Raw genomic sequence first — 21,031 nt, 5'->3', positions numbered from 1 at the left:
CACATAAACAGGTTCTAGATAAAACTTATTAACTTGCCGGAGGCTCAGATGAAGGAATATTAGACCTCTTGACAAAACCTGAGCATCAAACAAAGTTCCCCAAGGAAAAAACAGACAACACAAATGAAAGCTCATTTTCCCAAAGTGGCCACTGAAATTCTAAGTTACTTCTAGTATACTCAGTTTATAGTGTTTTTAAATATGAACCCCAAACCAGTGAATCAGTAGTAGGGGGGGAAATCCAGGCTCATTTATCAAAGATACTAAGTGATAACATTCAAGCTTTTGGTTTCCTTCTTTCTGAAGCTTTCTATTAATAGCCGAATCAGGGCAGCCAAGCAGATGGTATAATACTAGTTACACACAGACAATGGACAGGACAGACACAGAACCACAGTAAACAAGTGGACAGGACAGACACAAAACCACAGTAAACTGACGGAGATTTTCTCGACCCCCTTCAACCTCTCAGATGGCCCTGCTTGCCAGCAGAGGTTATTTTAGAGAATCTCAACCTCCCAGACACACCTACAAGCATTCACACACCCAGAACCAGAACTCTAGAGTCACCAGGAGTCCCTACTGGCGAGCCTACTCACGGGGACGGTCATCTAGGGGTGCCTGTCACCTCAGAAACCAAGGGCTCAGGTCCCGCTCCGGCAACCTCGGGCCTGCCCTATCTGCCCCCACCCTGAGTACAACAGGGAGAGGAGTCCCGGACTCATCTTGGGATCCCTCCTATACAGGTCTTGCTTTTCTTTCACCCACCTCTTTTGGTGCAGTTGGGGACCAGCGGTGCCGTGACAGACCCAGGTCTGGCCAATAGTCTCCCCAGAGGCAAATAGAACCTCTCGCGGCCGCTTGTCGGGAGAGCTGTCGATCAGTCCCAGGCCCTGCCCCGGGGCTGCTGTGTCTCAAGCGGCTTGAGCTCCCGGTACGGGCCACCAGATTTGTTACCTCAATAACGCAGATTGAAGCCGCCTGCCGCAATAGCCAATTCTGAGATGGGTGAGGTGAGCAGCAAGATGTTTGTCATATATCGATATATAGGAGACACAGGGGAATAGATTCCTCCAAAAAACCTGTCTCCCCTCTGGAGATCGGCTGAAGTCTTTTATAGGGACAGGATTATGGATCTTTTGTGGTAGTTTCCCCTTGAGGTGATGATGTCTTAGATGAGTTAACCTTCTACTGGTATTCTTAGAAGTTATCTGGTAACATCCTTGGAGATTATCTGGAGACATCCTGCTTTTTCTTGTCACAAGATGGGTGCTCTGTTTGGTTTTTCATTCTTAGATCATTGTCACTTGTTTTCCACCCTCCAGGGAAGAACATCGGTTCATCTTAAACCTTTTGTAGAGACTGGAGAAACAAGATCATGAGACAATGTGGTGGTTAGCAATGGGGAGTAAATAATAGTGAGCCAGGCCTGTGCAGCCTCTTCCAGAACTGTGCTTCATAAGGTTTTCAATGGCTGATGTTTCAGAAGTACATCACCAGGCCTTTCTTCTGAGGTGCCTCTGGGTGGACTCAAACCTCCAACTTTTTAGGTAGTATCCAAGAACGTTAACTGTTTGCACCACGCAGGGACTCTTCTGAAGCTTAAGTTCCACTAATTTCAAGGTAAATCATCCTCTGATTGTAAGTGCTCACTAAATTAGCACTTGTCATTATTTTTACTCTTTCATTGTCAAATAATTTCTTAATAAATCCATTGGAATTTTGTAGTGAATGTGTTACCTGATTGTATGATTTTATTATTTCCAACAATAATCCTTATTCTCTTCTTTATCCAAAACAGAGTATGATCCCAGATGACCCAATTCACTTTTTACTAAAATGGACTTTGAAGTGAATTGTACCAGAGCAAGTTTATGTTTAATACTTCATGATCATATTGAGATCAAATCATATTGAGATGAAAATACCCTATTCCTTCATTCTTAAATATCATTTGTAGTGAACACTGTGTTGTGGCCAGGTTCCCCTCCAGGAGTGAAGAATGTGTTATCCCAGCTGCTGGGATCACTGCTTGCTAGACCTCAGCTGATTTCCACTCTGGGTCACACCTACTCCCCAGGGCAGCCTGCATTCAGTGTCCCATGCAAGTTTATAAAGTCCTGGTCCCCTTACCCCAACTCCTCACAACTCTGAAGGGCCACCCCAGCTTCAGGCTCCACAAGGCCTAGCTGAGACCTTTTGTAGCGACAGAATCAAGACCACGTTTCTCGCTCTTCCCGATTCAGCTTGCCTTGGTCCCCCACAAGTAGCAATCCCGAAAGCATTTCCCAGGACACTTCCTGCACATAAATCTCTGTCTCAGAGTTCCCTTCCCAGAGAACCTAATCTGAAACATCATCATTTTGTTAAAAAGCACAATCTTTTTTAATAGCAGCTTTTCTGGGGATGAGGGTGGGGATCATTTGTAAGATGTGGCCCAATTTCAGAAACAATGAAATTGAAAAAAATATGCTTCTTACATAGAAGAAAATGTGCTATCAGAGACTATGAGAGTGCTGTAATTGCTTGATTGCTGTAGGATTAGAAACCTTTCACTGAAGCCATTATCTGAAGAAAGGTTAAAGGTTCATGCTCTTATTCTTTCTTTTGCTTACTACAATTTTCTCTTTACATGCTCTCCTAGCTTGATCTCATCTGAACTCATGGTTTTACGCCAGTTTGTTGTATCTCCAGCCCGACCATCTCTTGAGCTTCTGATTGCATATTAGTCTGTCTGCCAGAAATGTTTCTTTCATATCCCTCAGGCATCAGAACTTAACATATCTAACACTGAGTGACTCATCTTCCCCTCAAACCACCCTCCCTTGTATCCAGTCTCAATTAGAGGCCCCACTGTCCTGACATTCCAAGCCAAAAAATCTGTTAGTCACCCTAGACTCATCCTCCTCCCTCACAAGACTATCAAAACACCTGCCAATTTCCCTGGGAAGTATTACTCTAATCAGTCTCATCTTTTCAATTCCTACTGTAATCAGTCTTGTCTTTTCAGTTCCTATTCCTCCTTCTCCAGTTTAGGTCTTTATGTGGACTCTTAGAGTAACAACCGACTAATTTCTCTACCATCAGTCTTGCTTGCTATACATACACCTTCTGCACCAGTACCAAACCAAACCAAACCCGTTCCCATCGAGTCAATTCCAAGGACAGGGTAGAACTGCCCCGTAGGGTTTCCAAGGAGCGATTGGTGGATTTGAACTGCCCACCTTCTGGTTAGCAGCGGTATCACTTAACCACTGCACCCCCAGGGCACCAGTACCAGTCCCCGCTCCCCCCCCCAAAAAAAAAAGCAAGCCTGTTGCCAGCAAGTGGATTCCGACTCTTAGCGACCCTATAGGACAGAGTAGAACTGCCCCTTAGAGTTTCCAAGGAGCAGCTGGTGGATTTGAACTGCCCACCTTTTAGTTAGCAGCCCATCTCTTAACCACTGTGCCACCAGGGTGCTAGTACCAGTTGCCCTTAAGTTGATTCCAACTCAGGGTGATCCCACATGTGTCAGAGTAGAACTGTGCACCGTAGGGTTTTCAGTGGCTGATTTTTTAAGGAAGTGCGTCACCAGGACTTTCTTTTGAGGTGCCTCTGGCTGTACTCGAACCAGCAATCTTTCAGTTAGTAGCCAAGTTCCTTAACTACTTGTGTCAACCAGGGCGCCACCCAGGGACTCCATACCCTCTGCATGGTGACCAAGATCATCTATATCAAATAAAAATCTGATGATGCCATTGCACTCGTGAACACAATGAACAGCAGCTTCTCTTGTCAAGCAAGCCTTTCCATAACTTGGTCCACTTTATCATTTACCATACTACTACCACTCCCTTTCCCCAGCTTTATGTGCTAGTAAAATTGAACCACTTGGAGTTTGCCTGCATGGTTTATATTGTTTCATGCCTCTGTGCCTTTGCTCATTATTTTACCTGTGCCTGGTGCACTTTTTTCCTCTCTTAGATTGGCTAACTTTAAGCTTCCTTTAAGGTAATTTATTTTTGTCATCTCCTATAGGATGTTTTCTTCAGCCTAAAAATCTGTGGTATGTAAACTGCCTTAGCATTTATAATACTATCATGAAAGTATCTGTTTCTATAATTTCTTAAAAGACAGGGACTGTGTTTATTTACCTTTGTAACTCTAGTGCTGGGCACGTAGGAGATACTCGGTAAATGTCCGCTGAACAGAGCTGAATGTGTTAAGACCAACAGAGGCCTGGATGACTTTGCATTTACTCTTTTGTTGCTTATTTGGTATTATCACTAGTCCTGTGATTCTTTCTGGGGAAATTAGTGAGTCTATAACTCATTCAGTAAGCATTTCCTGAAAGCCAAGAAAGTGAAAGAAACCTCTAGATAGTAACATGACAATATTAAACAATTTCAGTGCATGTTATAAGTAAAATAAGACAATTTCATCACTCATCAAAAGTATTGTGAACACCTACTGTGTTCCAGGCAGTATTTGAGGAGGAAGAAAATTCTAGGAGACAAGGACCTAGAGGCAGCATATGTACTTTTATTTATTTTTTTATTTTAGTAAAATATATATAACAAAAAAGTTTGCCATTTGGAGATCCGGGTTCAATTCCTGGTCAATGCACCTCACTCACAGCCACCACTTATCTCACTGTGGAGGCTTTTGCTGTGATGCTGAACAGGTTTCAGCAGAGATTCCAGACTAAGGCAGACTAGGAAGAAAGACCTGGTGATCTGTTTCTTAAAATCAGCCAGAGAAAACTCTGTGGAGTACAGTTCTACTCTGACACACATGGGATCTCTTTGTGTTACGGATTGAATTATGTTCCTCCAAAATATATGTTGTAAATCGTGACCTCTGTGCCTGTGGTTATAATCCCATTTGGGAATGGGTTGTCTTTGTTATGTTAATGAGGCAGGATTAGTGTGGGGTGTATCTTGAGTCAAACTTTCTGGAGATATACAAGAGATTTAACAAGCAAGTAGAGCAGAGATTGGGGAAGAGAGATGTCAGATCACGTGAAGATCACCCAGGAGCAGAAACTAAAAGAGACAAAGACCTTCCCCCAGAGACGACAGAAAGAGAAAGTCTTCTCCTAGATCCAGCACCCTGAATTTAGACTTCTGGTCTCCTAAACTGTGAAAAAATAAATTTCTGTTTGTTAAAGCCACCCACTTGTGGTATTTCTGTTATAGCAGCACTAGATAACTAAGACACTGTGAGTCAGGGGCCAACTTGATGGCAGCTAACAATAACAACAAAGCCTGAAATTTGTGACTTTAATTATATTCATCATGCCGTGCTACCATCACCATTATCCATTTCCAAAAGTTTTACAGCATCCCACACAGAAACTCAGTATCCCTTCAACACTAACTCCCCTTTTCTCCTTACTTCATTCAATTGGGAACTACTAATAAACTTTTTCTCTCTAAGTAACTGCCTGTTCTAAATATTTCCTCTAAGTGGGATCATACAGTATTTGTCTTTTTGTGTCTGTCTCTTCACTCAGCGTAATGTTTTTGAGGTTTATCCATGTCATAGCATGTATCAGAATTTCACTTCTCTTTATGGCTGAATAATATTCCATTGCATGTTTATACCTTGTTTTGCTTATTCATTCGTCTGTTGATGAACACTCGTATACTTTCTACCTTTTGGCTATTGTGAATAATGTTGCGATGAGCACTGATGTACAAGTATCTGTTTGAGTCACTGCTTTCAGATCTCTTGGGTATAAACTAAGAGTGGAATTGCTGAGTCTTGTGGTAATTCTATGTTTAACTTTTTGAGGAACCTCCAAGCTTTTTCCATAATGGCTGAACCATTTTACACTCTGTTATAGATTGAATTGTGTCCCCCAAAAATGTGTGTCAACTTGCCTAGGCCATGATTTCCAGTATCGTGTGATTGCCCACCATTTTGTCATCTGATGTGATTTTCCTATGTATTATAAATCCTACCTCTATGACGTTAATGAGGCAGGATTAGAGGCAGTTATGTTAATGAGGGAGGACTTAATCTGTAAGATTAGGTTATATTTTAAGTCAATCTCTTTTGAGATACAAAAGAAAGAAGCAAGCAGAGAGACTGGGACCGCGTATCACCGAGAAAGTAGTGCCAGGAGCCAACAGAGAGAGAAAGTCTTCCCCTGGAGCTGGCACCCTGAATTCGGACTTCTAGCCTACTAGACTGTGAGAGAATAGATTTCTCTTTGTTAAAGCCATCCACCTGTGGTATTTCTGTTATAGCAGCACTGGATAACTAAGGCACACTCTCATCAGCAATGTACAAGGTGTCCAATTTCTCTACATCTTTGGCAACACTTGTTAGCTTACATTTTTCTGATAGTTAAGTATGAAGTGGTATCTCAATGCAGTTTTTGTTTGCATTTCCATAATTTCCATAAATAATGATGTTGAGCATCTTTTCATGTGTTTATTGGCTATTTGTGTATCTTCTTTGGAGAAATCTATTCAATCCTTTGCTCATTTTTTAATTGGGTTGTTTGTCTTTGTGTTGTTGAGTTGTAGGAGTTCTTTATATACTCTAGATATTAAACTTTTATCAGACATATATTCCCAAATATTTTCTCCCATTCTGTAGATTATCTCTTCACTTTGTTCATAAAGTCCTTTGATTCACAAAAATTTTTCATTTTGATGAAGTCCAGTTTATCTATTTTCCCTTTTGTTGATCAGGCTTTTGATGTCATGTTTAAGAATCTGTTACCAAAAACAAGGTCTTGAAGTTTTACCCATGTCTTTTCTTCTAAGAGTTTTATAATTTTAGTTCTTATACTTACGTCATTGGTCCATTTTGAGTTAATTTTCATATGTGATGTGAGGTATGAGTCCACCTTTATTCTTTTTGTATATGGAGATCCAGTTATCTCAGCATCATTTCTTGTGTAGAGTACTTTTAAGAGTATTTCCATTATACAGAGGGCAGATAATTTAGATGGTAGTTAGAGGAAGATGTGGGGCTAAAAGTTTTTCTATATATGCTGAGAAAAATAATAGCATGCAGGTAAGACTGATATGAATGATACACCAGAGTCTGAAAAATTGGTGATATGGGAGAGAACTGGTTCAGTTGCTGGATTCATGACCTTAAGAAAGTGAGAAGGAATATAATATGGTGCACAAATGGATAGTTTGACCTTAGATAAGTGTATAGTTTATGTGTGATTATAAAAGGGAAAGCATATGGGCACAGATACAGGTAGGTGGCAAGAAGTGGAAGTCCTCTGGTGGGTCCTATTTGTTTAATGAAATAAGAAACAAGTAATCATCAACACATGAGGACAGAGAAAGTATTGGTTTGAGGAGAAAGGAGAAGGAAGGTTATGGTCACCTAGGAAAATTAATAGACTAATAAAATGGCTGGGCATCACTAACGGTTGCATTTCTTGAGGTTATGAATTTAAAGTGAGCTTCACCATTCAGTATGACTATTTCACCAGCCATGATCTACTGCAGTGGTAAGATCACAGCAGTCTCAGAGGTAGAATGTGAGGATAGGTACGATGTGATTGTAAACCAATGAAAATTCAAATCCAACAAATATGTATTATATGTTCATCATGTACCTGGCATGCTTCTAGGTACGTGTACCTTCATACTGGAGGTACAGTGATTAACAAGATAAACAAGATTTCTAACCAAAAGAATTTCACATTTCAGTGACATAAATAAATAAGGTTTTAAAAACTTGTATTTGCCATTAGTTATTTAGATCCAAATATGTGTTACCTGTTTTATGCTCCATTCTTTCTTATATTTTACATCTTTGTTTGTTCTTGAATAATTTTATTATTTTTCTGGAATGCATTTTCACATAATTATTTCATAGACAGTCTGTGGGTCTTACATTTTCTAGGAACTGGTGTGAAAGAGGAGCCCTGGTGGCACAGTGGTTAAGAGCTTAGCTGCCAACCAAAAGGTTGGCAGTTGAAATCCACCAGCTGCTGCTTGGAAACCCTATGGGGCGATTCTACTCTGTCCTATAGCATCACTATGAGCCAGAATCGACTTGACAGCAATGAGGTTTTTTTTTTTTTTTTCAACAGGGATGAAAGAATGATCTCATACCCTGCAACTTTGCTGACTGTATTAGATCTAATAGCATTACTGGAGCCCTGGTGGCACAATGGTTAAGCGTTCAGCTGCTAACCAAAAGGTTGGCAGTTTGACTCCACCAGCGGCTCCTTGGAAACCCTATGGGACAGTTCTACTCTGTCCTATAGGGGTGCTATGAGTAGGAATTGACTTGATGGCAGCTGGTTTGGTTTTGATTTAGTAGCTTTACTGTGGATTATTTGAGAATTTCTATACATAGGGTCATGTCATCTGCAAGTATAATTTTTGTTCTTTCATTCCAATTTGATGCTTTTTATTTATTTTCCTTACCTAACTGCTTTGGCTAGGACTTCCAGTTTAATGTTAAGTAACAGTGTTGAAAGCAGTCATCCTTGTCTTGCTCTTGATTTTCAGAGGAAAGATTTCAGTCTTTCACCATTGATTATGATGTTAGCTATGAGTTTTTCATCAATGCCCTTTATAATGTTGAGGAATTTTCATTCTGTTCCTAGTTTGCTGAGTGCTTTTATCATGAAAGGGTGTTGGATTTTGTCAAATGTCTTTTCTGCATCAATTGATAAGATCAATATGTTCTTTTTGTTGTTCTATTAATGTGGTGTATTGCATTCATAGCTTTTCTCATGTTGAACCATCCTTGCATTCCTAGGATAACTCCCACTTGGTCGTGGTGTCATCCTTTTAATATGCTGTTGGATTCAGTTTGCTAGTATTTTGTTGAAGATCTTTATATCTATATTCATAAGGAATATATGTCTGAAGTTTTCTTTTTTTGTGGTGTTTTTATCTGGCTTTAGTATCAGAGTAATTCTGACTTTATAGAATGAGTTAGAAAATGTTCTGTTGTCTTCTATTTTTTGGAAACATTTGAGAAGGATTGGTGTTAATTCTTCTTTAAATGTTTGTACAATTCACGCATGAAGCCATCTAGTCCTGGACTTTTTTTGTTGTGAGTTTTTTGATTACTGATTTAATCTCTTTACTTCTTATAGATTTGTTGAGACTTTCAATTTCCTCTTGAGTCAGTGTAAGTAGTTTGTGTGTTTTCACTAATTTGTCCATTTCACCTAGGTTGTTAAATTTTTGGGCATACACTTTTTATTTCTGTAAGCTCAATAGTAATGCCCTCACTTTCATTTATGATTTCAGTTATTTGTGTCTTCCCTTCTCCCCCTCCCCCCCATTGTCATTCTAGCTGAAGATTTGTCAATTATATTGCTCTTTCAACAAACCAACTTCTGGTCATTGATTCTATTTTTTTTTTTTTTTTCCTATTCTCTATTATATTTATCTCTGCTCTAATATTCATTAGTTACATCCTTCTGGTAGCTTTGAGCTTAATTTCTCTTCCTTTTTCTAGTTCCTTAAGGTGTAAAGTTAGGTTACTTATTGGAGATCTTCTTTTTTAATGTAGTTTTTATACCTATAAATTCCCCTTTGAGCACTGCTTTATCCGTATACCATAAGCTTTGTATGTTGTGCTTTTATTTTCGTTCATCTTTAAGTATTTTCTGCTATCCCCTGTAATTCCCTCTCTGACTCATTGGTTGTTTACTAGTGTGTTGTTTAATTTCCAGATATTTGTGTAATTTCTACTTTTCCTTCTGTATTGATTTCTAGTTTCATTCAATTATGGTTGGAGAAGATACATTGTATGATTTCAATCTTTTTAAATTTACCAAGACTTGCTTTATGTCCTAACACATGGTCCATCTTGGAGAATGTTTTTGTGCACTTGAGAAGAATTTGTATTCTGCTGTTGATGGGAGGAGTGTTCTATATGTCTGTAAAGTCTATTTGGCTTATAGTGTTTTTTTCATCCTTTGTTTCCTTATTGATCTTCTTTCTAGATGTTCTGTGTATTACTGAACATGGTGTGTTGATGTCTCCAACTATTCTTGTAGAACTTTCAATTTCTCCCTTAAATTCTGTCAATGTTCTCTTCATATATTTTGGAAGCCCTGGTGGTGCAGTGGTTAAGAGCTTGGCTGCTAACCAAAAGGTCAGCAGTTCAAATCCACTAGCTACTCCTTGGAAACCCTATGGGGCAGTTCTACTCTGTCCTGTAGGGTTGCTGTGAATCTGAATTGACTTGATAGCAACTGGTTTGGGTTTTTTGGTTGTTTGGTGCATGTTATATATTGAAAGGTATCCTTCAAAAAGTTATGTTGAAATCCTAACCCTGTACCTGTGACTGTGATCATCTTTGGAAATGGGGATTTTCTTTTGTTATATTAATTAGGTCTACCAGATTAGGGTGTGTCTTTTTTTTTTAACTGTACTTTAGGTGAAGGTTTACAGAACAAACAATTCCTCATTACACAGTCAGTATGCATATTGTTTTATGACATTGGTTAACAAACCCACAACATGTCAAAACTCTCCCTTCTCGAACTTGGAAGACCTTTTTCCTTTTTTGGTGAAAATATACATAGCCAAAGACACACCATTTCAAAAATTTCTACATATACAATTCAGTGACATCAATTACGTTCTTCCAGTAGTGCTGCTATTCTCACTATCCTTTTCCAAACTATTCCATCACCATTATCCTCAAATCAATGGCCCCTAGGTTTCCCATAAGACCTTTTGAGTTGCTATTGTCAATTTGATCAACAGAGTTGTATCCAAGTGTTTGTCTTCAATTTCGCTGATCCTGTCTTCCACTGTTTCAAACCTCCTCCTCAGCCCTTCTATGACACCATCCATTTCTAAAGTCTTGTTGTTTATCTTTTGGATTCCTAATTGTTGCTTGTGTATTATTTCTAGTTGTGAATTTATTTTGGGATTGTGTTCCTGCATTATTTTCCTGAATTCTTCCATTTTTTTGTCTGTATTTTCCATGGATTTTTCTGCCTTTTCCATGAATTTGTCTTTTTTTTTGTTTTTCTTATTTATGTCTGCTTTTTGCTTCAACTCTTGGATTGCTCTGAATATTAGAATATACAGAATATTCCTTATCAGGTAGTTCTAGTGCATTTTCTTCTACTGGAAAGTCATCTGGTGTTTTAGTTTGGACATCTACTTGAACCATCCTGTCCTCTTTTTGTAAATGTTTTGATATTGTCTGCTGTCTTTGGGGCATTCAGTGGTTGTTTTACTCCTTCATTGATTGTAGATTTGTTTGTTTCGTCCTTCTTTTTTGTTTTATCTGGCACTGTCTGAGCAGGCGGGCTGTGTGTTCTTTGTTGTTTGCTCCTCTGTGGGCACAGTACTTTTCACCTCCTTCTCCAATTGGCAGGGTCAGTCACTCAGATATGGTACAGCAGGGCAGGTCTAGCTGAAGAGGAGTTACTGGGAGGGGTTGTTTTTGGCACTTACTACAACCACCGTGGCAGGCGAGTAATCAGTGCAAGGCTGATGCCGGTAGGCCATGCCTGGGCTGCTTGGTGGTGTGATATTCAGCACATTGTGCTTATAGTCAGGATGGAGGGGGGAGACAGTGATGTGTGGGGCTAAGATGAGTACGGGAGAGAGCAGAGAGTAACGGGAACCAAAAACATACAAACAAAAAAGAGTGCTAGGGGAGCTTGCTGTTGGAGTGGAGAGATGAGAGACTATGAAATGGAGATAAACAAAAAGAAGAAGAAGAAAAAAATGAATAAATAAAAATTAGAAAGAAAGAAGAAAAGCAAAGCTCCCAGGGATCCTTCTGGTGTGGCTTCAAGGTCTGGGGAAGTTGCTTACAGGCCGTGAAGTACAGCCTGGCTAGAAGGGGTAGAGGTGTCACTCAGCGTGAGGTATTCAGGGGACAGGAAGAGATGGAAAGTATAGAGAGAGGAGAAACTGAGTAATGAAGAAAGACAATAAGGGAAAAAGAGGGAAAAGAAAACAAAACAAACAAAATTAAAAAGAAGAACAAGAAAAACTCCCAAAGAAAAACAGAAAAAAAAGCCCCACTCCAAAAAAAAAAAAAAAAACAAGAAAAAAGAAACGCCCTCGGGGATCCCTCTGCACATTTGCACAAACTGAGGAGGTAGGTCCCAAGCTGTGCAGTTCAGCCTGGCAAGAACGGTCTCCAAATTTGAGAAAAGAAAAAGAAACAACAAACAAACAATTCAAAACAAACCAAAAAAAAAAAAAAAAAAAAAGCCCCAGGATCCCACCAGTGTGGCGGCATGAGCCAAGAAGCAGTTTCACATTCGAGCAGCATTTCACAGCCTTTCAAGAAGAAGCAATGATGCAGCACAGAGCCGGGTATTTGAGAGAAAGGAGGGGGAGGTGGTGAGAGGTAAGGAAGAAATCTAAAGAAGTGGAAAAAAGCAATAGCAGCAGCCAACAAATGGCACTTAGGTAGCTGGCCAGTGTGGGCGGGTGGAATCCAAGTGATACTGGAGTGGAGTTGGTGCTTCCTGGCCAAGAGATTGTCTGCATGAAGCAGAGAAGGCTGAGTAGGGATGAAGGAGGGTGGGGGTTGGGAAAGTATATATCGCTGGTTACTGGTTGTTCTGTCTCCTACTGGAAGCACCATGAAGCTGCTTTCTCATACCCCCATTTTGCTGATCTCTGATAGGAGTCCAAGGTGGCGGATCTGTTCTGCATTAGCTGGTAGGGGACCTCTGCAGGTATCTCTCCTAGCTCTGTGTTCTTGGTCAGTTTCTTATTCCATTCAGTGCTTGGCTGAGTTCTTTATCTGTTCATTTGGTGCTTAGGGTTTCAGGATTGCTGTTTTCTCTGTTTGACTTAGTTTTTCAGACCTTTGCTTTGGAGAGACAGTATGGTGCTTCTGCCTATAGTGCCGTGTTGCCTGGAAGTCTCTAGGGTATGTCTTAAACCTAATCCCTTCTTACTGGAGTCTTAAAAAAAGAAAGGAGCATAATAGACATGGGGTAAGACAGATGCATCTGTAATCTCAGGAATGCCAAGGATTGCTAGTAACTGCTAAAAGCTGAAAGAAACAAAGAAGGACTTTCCCATAGAACCGACACCCTAAAATTCAGACTTCTAGCATCTTAAATTTGAGAAAATAAGTGCCTGTTCTTTAAAGCCACCCACTTAGTGTTATTTTGTTATAGCAGTACTAGCAAACTAAGACAGTTCATGTATGTTTATAATTGTTATATCTTCTTCATGAATTGGCCCTTCTGTCAATATATAATATCCTTCTTTGTCTCTTGCAACAGATTTGGCTTAATTTTTATTTTGTCTGATTTTAGTAGAGCCGCCCAAGCTCTCTTTGGGCTACTATTTGCATTGAATACATTTTTTTTCCCCATGATTTAACTCTCAGACTGTTTGTGTCTTTGTATATAAAGCGAGTATCTTTTAGACAGCATATAGTTGGGTCACGTATTTTCTATACATTCTGGCAGGCTCTACCTTTTGATTGGAAAAGTTAATCCATTTACATTTAAAGTAATTACTGATAAGGAAGAATTTACTTCTGATATTTTGCGATTTTTTTGTGTGTCTTACACCTTTTTTCTTCTTTGTTTCGTCTTATACCGCCTTCTTTTGTGTTTAGTTGATTTTTGTACTGAACAGTCTTAATTTCCTTTTCCTTTCCTTTGTGTATATTTTAGAAGATATTTTCTTTGTGATTACCATGAGGATTATATATTATCATTCTAAATTTAAAACAGTCTAGTGTAAATTGATACCAAGTTGACTTCAGTAACATGCAATTCTCTGCTCCACCCTCCCCTTCTTTATATTTTTGTCATCACAGATTACATCTTTATATATTGTGTGCCCAATAACATTATTTATATTTTTTTTGAATTCTTAGATCCTTTAGAAAATAAAAGGTACAGTTAAAATCCAAAATATAATAATATTGTCTTTTATATTTGCCAATGTATTTAACTTTCCCAGAGATATTTATTTTTTATATGGCTTTGAGTTACTGTCTGATGTTCTTTCATATCAAACTGAAAGATTCCCTTTAGAATTTCTTGTAGGGCAGGTCTTATGGTAACAAACCCCTTCAGCTACTGTTTTTCTGGAAAGTCATAATTTGTCCTCATTTTTGAAGGCTAGTTGGCCCAATATAAAATTCTTGGATGACAGCGTTTTTCTTTCATACTTTAAGTATGTTATTCCTTTACCTTCCTACCTCCATGGTTTCTGAGGAGAAATCAGCGACTGATCTTATTGAGAATTCCTCTTATGTGGTGAGTCATTTCTTTCTTGCTACTATCAAGGTTCTCTCTTTGTGCTTGGCTTTCAGCAGTTTGATTATAAATTGTGTTGATGTGGATCTCTTTGATTTTATCTTATTTGGTGTTCATTGGGATTCTTGGATGTGTAGATGCATGTCTTTCATCAAATTTTGGAAGATTTAGGCCATTACTTCATCAAATATTGTTTCTGAGTTTATCTCTCTTCTCTTTCTGGGTGTCCCATAATGCATATATTGATTTACTTGATAATTTGCCAAAAAATCCTTTAGGCTCTGTTCACTGTTCTTCATTCTTTTTTTTTTATTTAATTTTATTTTTTGCTCTTCAGAAACAATGATTTCAATTATCCTAGTTTGAAGTTTGCTGATTCTTTTTTTCTTCCTGCTCAAATCTTTTGTAGAACACTTTTAGTCAATTTATCATTTCAGTTATTGTACTTTTCATTTTCAGAATTTATGTTTGGTTCCTTTTTATAATTTCTGTCTCTTTATTGATAATCTCATTTTGTTCATTCATCATTTACCTGACATCCTTTATTAGTTCTTTACTCATGTTTCATTTAGCTCTTTGAGCATATTTAAAACAGTTGTTTTGATGTTTTTATCTGGTTAATCTGAATCCTAGACTTCCTCGGGGATGGTTTCTGTCAATGCATTTTTTTTTTTTTTGAATGAGCTATCTTTTCGTCTTTCTTGGTATGCTGTGTGATTTGTTATTGCTGCTGTTGAAAAATGGACATTTAACTATTATAAAGTGACAAATACAGAAATCAGATTCTCCTCCCTCTCTGGGGTTTTCTGTTTTTTGGTTGTTGGTGGCTGTAGTAGTTAATTTGTTTAGTGACTTTTCCTAGCTATTTCTCCAAAGACTGTATTCCTAGTACAGTCTGGCCATTAAAGTCTTCATGCCTTAATTTGTGTCCAGTTAGTGTTTTGACAGAGATTTCCTTCAATGTCAGGAGCTAAGAAAAACAAACAATTAAAAATATCTTTCCCAGTCTTTGCAGATTGGCTCTTTCCTGGGCACTCCTTTAACCCTTAATCAGTCTTTCACTGAGCCTGTGAATCAGCCCAAGGAAAAATTGTATGGTCCTCTCAGGTGTTTTCTGAATATGCATCTTGGAAACACTGGTGGCGTAGTGGTTAAATGCTACAGCTGCTAACCAAAAGGTCGGCAGTTCAAATCCACCAGGCACTCTTTGGAAACTCTATGGGGCAGTTCTACTCTGTCCTACAGGGTCTCTATAACTTGGAATCAACTCGACAGCAACGAGTTTGGTTTGGTTTGGGCGTCTTGCCATGGGCATGTGTACAGCCTCCTAAATTCTCCCTTATATATGCATGGTTTTTAATGTCTTAATATCTTAAAGAAACTCCCCAGTTTTTACTCCCATATCTTAGGTGGTCTGTTATATGTTTTGGCCATAATCTTTTGTCCCAAGCATCTGTACATTGTTAGATCAACTTGCTGTTTCTGAACAAGACCCATAACTTTTCCAGCCTAAGTTCTGAGTTAGGCGAAACAGAACAAAGTGCCTTGTTTCAGTCCTCCGGGTTGCTCTGAAACCAGTTAGAGCAAACACATACAGTAATTTGCAAATAAAGTCTGCTCTGCTCCCTCCTGAGCACCGTCTGGGGTTCACACTGGAATAGGGGCTGCTGCTGCTGTGCTGAAAAAAGGGTGGGACACAGGCAAGTAAAAAAGCCATGAAACTTTCGTACTGTTTTGAAGTTACCTTTTTTATTAATTCAGAATTCACTTTGTTGCTGTAAACTTTTGATTTTCAGAGTTCTACCATAGTTGTTTTTGCCAGTTTCCACTTGTTTTTTGATGTATCTATGGGAACAAAATGGATCTTTGGTGGCACAGTGGTTAAGCGTTCAGCTGCTAACCAAAAGGTCAGCAGTTCAAATCCGCCAGCCGCTCTTTGGAAACCCTATGGAGCTGTTCAACTCTGTCCTATAGGGTCACTATGAGTCGGAATTGACTCGATGGCAGTGGGTTAAAAGGGGAACAAAAGCTTGGAGCTGCCTACTCCTCCATCTTGCTTCATCTTACCTAAACATTTATTTTTATTGTTTTATTGAACTTTGAGATTTTGTAACCAAAACCAAAACTAAACCTGTTGTGGTTGCGTTGATTCTGACTCATAGCAACCCTATAGGACAGCGTAGAACTGCCCCATAGGGTTTCCAAGGAGTAGCTGGTGGATTTGAACTGCCACCCTTTTGGTTAGCAGCTGAGCTGTTAACCACTGTGCCACCAGGGCTCTTTGAGATTTATAAGCCATATTAAAATGTTGTGTTGCCTTATAAGAGAATTAAATATCAATTTTAGGCTTTATGTTTTTATGAATAAATTTTCAGTATCACACCACTAGTACTCGATGGTAACATAGTTCATTTTGTTTGTTTTTAGCTTTATTAAACACAGATAGTGTTTAAGGAATTTTATTACTTGAAAATTTCTTAATATTGGTGTTAATTGAAAACAGTCTCAGAGCAATTAATGGAAAATTGCTAGTACAATTAATGATGGGAAGATTTAAGACTTAAAGATACCACTTTCTCAGCTATACTTAAGTTATGACTGATTAAGAGATTCATAGGGCCCAGGTATCAAAAAATTGTAGCCCATGGGCCAAACCCACCAATCATCTGTTTTTTAAAATAAAATTGTATTGGAACACAACCACAGCCATTAATTTTTGCATTGTCTCTAGCTACTTTCACACTACAATGGCAGAGTCAAGTAGTTGCAGCAGAGACCTCATCACTTGGAAAACCTAAAATTTTTACTGGCCCTTTACAGAGAAAGTTTACTAATTCCTGCTTTATACGATGGTGATAGTTTTGTTCACTCTTATCTGTGACTAATTTTACAATGTAATTAATCAAAATGACTCACTGTTTTCTGAATACACACTACATTTTCCTGCGTATGTCCTAGCTCATGCCTTTTCCTCCACCTAGAATGCTATGTCTCTCCTTCTACTCATGTAAAAAATCTACTCATTCTTCAAGACATGTTTTAAATAACACTTTCTCTGTGAAGCCATATGATTAAAAAAGGACATTAAATTCCCTGGTTAAATCTCCCAATCACTCACATATAGTCTAAAATCCCTTGTCCCCCTCTTGCCTGTACTTCCTTGGCACATACAACCATGTTTAAATCCAGTTTTTCACCTATTCCAGTTCTGTACCTTGGCAATTTAATGTGGCTAAAGAAAAAATACAAATATACATATATTTTAAACAGTCATTTTTATATTTCAGAACTATTTGAAAAACAAAATAATTTAATTATTTGAGTTTATGGAACTTGGTTGCAGTGAATATTTATGTCAAAGGAGGTGGCATACTTTGAATATTTTTCTCAAAAAATACATACCATTTTAAAATAACAGCAAGATAATTGTTTACGTTTCATATACTTTGATTATAAAGTTTCCTTTAATGAAATGGTGTTGAATATGGGCATGTGTAATCTTCACATTCTTCACCCTCTTTGAATTAGAAAAAAAATAGAATTTTTCTACTTCTGAAATTCTCAGTTCTCAGATGATATTTTAATTAACAAAACAGTATTTATTTCAAAGACTGCGAACGTCGATTCATTATCTGTAGAAGCAGCTACTGCTGTTGTAAATCAGATTAACAATCAATAGTTTATATGAATCCAGGTATTTGGATGCTTCCACTTTTCAATAATATGGCTTTGAAATCTGCTAACTGAAAGATGTGATATAGAAGAAAGGATTTGAGCTTTGTAATCAGACAGACCTAGTTTCAAGTCCTGGTTGTCATGTACTTGTTGTGGGACTGGGCAGCTTGCCCAAGTGCTGCTAATTCTACCTCATAGGTTTCTTGTGAGGATTAAATGTGATACATATATTAAATGACTAAAACAGAGCTCATCAAAAAAAATAAATAAGTGCTCAATGAATATTAACCCCCTTCCTTTTCTTTTGCCCCAGTAGTTCACTTCAGTTTTTAATGAGTCATCTTTTACTCTGCATTGTATTGTAGGAGGTATTCTGGATGGATGGCTGCTGGAAACCCATTGCTGTAGCCAACTCTTCTTCAACACTTAAGGATTTACTGTGGCATTGGGTAATGAGAATTTCGGTGAGAAAAACTAGATGAAAATAGTATATGGGCTTCTCTTTAAAGGTCACTTGAATCTCAGATACTTCATAATAAACTATATGATTATTTTTTAAAGATCTTGGGATATCACAGATATCTGTTCTTGTATGGATTGTGCTTATTTTGAAAATAAATAAAATTGATTTTTAACTCAGTTAACAACCTTGCTATATACTTTTCACATCATTGTAAATATATTATTTTATGTTCTACTCTATTTTGTTCTTCACATGTCTGTCTACTCAGTAAATTGTGTAGTCTTTGAGGACAAGTTATGTCTGTTATTCATCCCTCAAGGTAGACTAAATGAAGTATAGACAATTAGCGGTTACGGTGACAGTCAGCACTGCTCTCTGAAACTAAATGGGCCTGTGAAGGCTTTGACAGCAGGAAAGAGGCAGGCAAAAATAATAAATCTCTGGGACGTTCTAAGATAAGACTTTCCCTAAATCATCAAAACAATTATTATATGGTGGCTGTCAGGATGGCATATAGTATCTTTAATTGGTTTCATTTCTGTCCAGCTTTTCTTCAAATTATATTAATGTATAATGGATTTAATATAATATAGTTATAATAAACCTACATTAGTATTACATGTTTCTAATCTGTGTAAAATATGTTAACCAGTTAAAAAGGCTAAAAAGATGAAGGGGAAGTCAAGGATAATAGAAAAAATTAGGAGGCGACATTAGTATATATGTAAACGACTAAGTATGTAAGCTCTATTAAAACTGTTGTCATTAAAATACAACTGGAGAAATGCTGACTAAAGAATTCTGCACAGAGGAGAGAAGTGGAGGTAGAGGAAGAAGCACAAAAGATAAATTCTAATTTCATTAATTCTGATAAGAAATGTTAATTCTGAAATTATGATAAATTTATACTTTTTGGACCTAGAAATAAAATCAAATGTTGTTTTGACATCTTCACTTTTTACCTGAAAGAATTTTAATCATTTTGTCTCTGATTATATTTTTCAGAAAACATATTTGAGAGTTACCTCTATCCAGTGCTATTTGTGGTTACTTCTAAACAGTCATTTTTTAACTGAGGCTGGCATTCAAGTCTTCATTTTGGGGTAATTTCAATTTAGGCATAAATTGATATTATTATGTTGATATCTATAAGCATTGTCCTTTTAAAATATCTTTTATACTTGATTGGTTTATTTAATTCAGTTTGCTTAAGTCTCTGGGTACTCAGTATTTGGGGTATGATAGTGAGCAGAGAATGTAGAATGAGAGGAGATTTGATAAACAGCTAACTTAGCATTTCTATATTTAGAAATATTCCAAATCAGCATTGTATCCCCCAGATAAATTGGACTTCTTGATTTGTAACTAAACTTGGAAGTGCATCCCCTAATTTGATATCCACATATATTTCGAAGTTGTCCATGTTGTTTTGTTTATCCATTCCTGGCGCTGACTACTCCTATCCTTTGAGCCTCTATCCTAGTTCGTTTAAAACATTTATTTACACCTTTTGTTTTTCCTCCTGAAAAAATTAATGTTTTTTCCTGCCTCTTACCTTTTTTCTTCTTGCTTAGACACACCCAATTGGCCGAAATCACCCAACCTGTGGTATATAGTCTGGCTCCCAGTTCAGTTTTACTCTACTGACACCTTCATGGTATGGGGAACCATGGATTTCTGTAGGTAGATCTTACTCTTAAAACAGATTAGTGTTGGCTATCATGCTACTGTACAAGATCCATCAAAGAGTGACTCTTTTTCCTGAAGTTCTAAAAATTATTCCACGGTTTTGGTCAGTATATGTGTCTTTTGTTCAGATATTAAATTTAGATTTTACTAAAATGAGTAAGTATATCATCCTTAAGCCTTGATTGGGCGAAGCCTATGATGTTTATGAAGAAAGGATCTGCCAGCATAGTGATAGTGTGAGCTGCATGCAAGGGACGAATTCAGTCTACTGTTAGGAACAATTCTTGTCACAATCATTACACAAAAGTGATTATTGCTCGATTTAAGAATTTCAGTTATTTATTTTATTTAAAAGTCTCACTGACCTCTACTTGCAGAAAACTATAATTCATTCAAAAACATTTAGTAAGCATTTCCACGTATCAGGCACTGTTTCTATTTCATTGTGATAAAATGCACCAGGTTATTTATAAATTATTCCTCCATTTAGGCTTTTCTCTAATCCAGGTTGGTCTTTCCTCGAGTTAATCTAACGTATCAAGGTTGTGCTTTATGTTTGGTGTTCATGCTCATCTACAAGGCACACAGACAGGGATAACAGTGATCTTTTCACTAGTCAGAATAAAAAATCTTGATGCTTTTTGCCTATAGTATTCATCTAGACAATATTATGCTCATTCAAAATGCGTTAATCTTTGTTTTTGCTTTCAGATGCTTTAGTGCAAGTCTTCCTAAAACAGAGGCTAACTGGCATGATGTAATAAGAGATTTGAAAAGAATTGAAGAACTTATTCAAGTAAGTACTGTTTTTTTCCATAAAATGTCTTGTATAATTGCTTTTGAGTATGGCTCTCATTGTGTTTTATTGTCAGTCTTAATGAAATATCACTTAAAAAAATTTTTGAAGAAATTTATGAACCTTGTAAAGCCTCAAATGAAGTCTTCCATTGACAGTCCTCGGATTCTAATTTTCTTTAAAACTTAGTCTGCAAGTACCCAGCCCAGTG

The 21,031-nt window shown here is 37.6% G+C and overlaps 1 protein-coding gene across 2 annotated transcripts in view; it reads left to right on the top strand.

Moving 5' to 3' along the window:
- IL15 (interleukin 15) overlaps positions 1 to 21,031 on the top strand; it is a 90,436-nt gene that overhangs the window by 56,599 nt on the left and 12,806 nt on the right. For both annotated transcript variants that reach the window (XM_023739725.1, XM_004385467.2), the window contains exons 3-5: positions 18,238 to 18,336; positions 19,341 to 19,438; positions 20,736 to 20,820. In XM_023739725.1, the coding sequence (XP_023595493.1) occupies positions 18,238 to 18,336; positions 19,341 to 19,438; positions 20,736 to 20,820 (282 nt within the window). The remainder of the gene's footprint in view (positions 1 to 18,237; positions 18,337 to 19,340; positions 19,439 to 20,735; positions 20,821 to 21,031) is intronic.

This window comes from Trichechus manatus, unplaced genomic scaffold (assembly GCF_000243295.1).
Source record: "Trichechus manatus latirostris isolate Lorelei unplaced genomic scaffold, TriManLat1.0 scaffold00139, whole genome shotgun sequence".
Lineage (NCBI taxonomy): Eukaryota > Metazoa > Chordata > Mammalia > Sirenia > Trichechidae > Trichechus > Trichechus manatus.
Note: the sequence above shows the minus strand (reverse complement) of the source record. Positions and strands in the feature narration are given on the sequence as shown.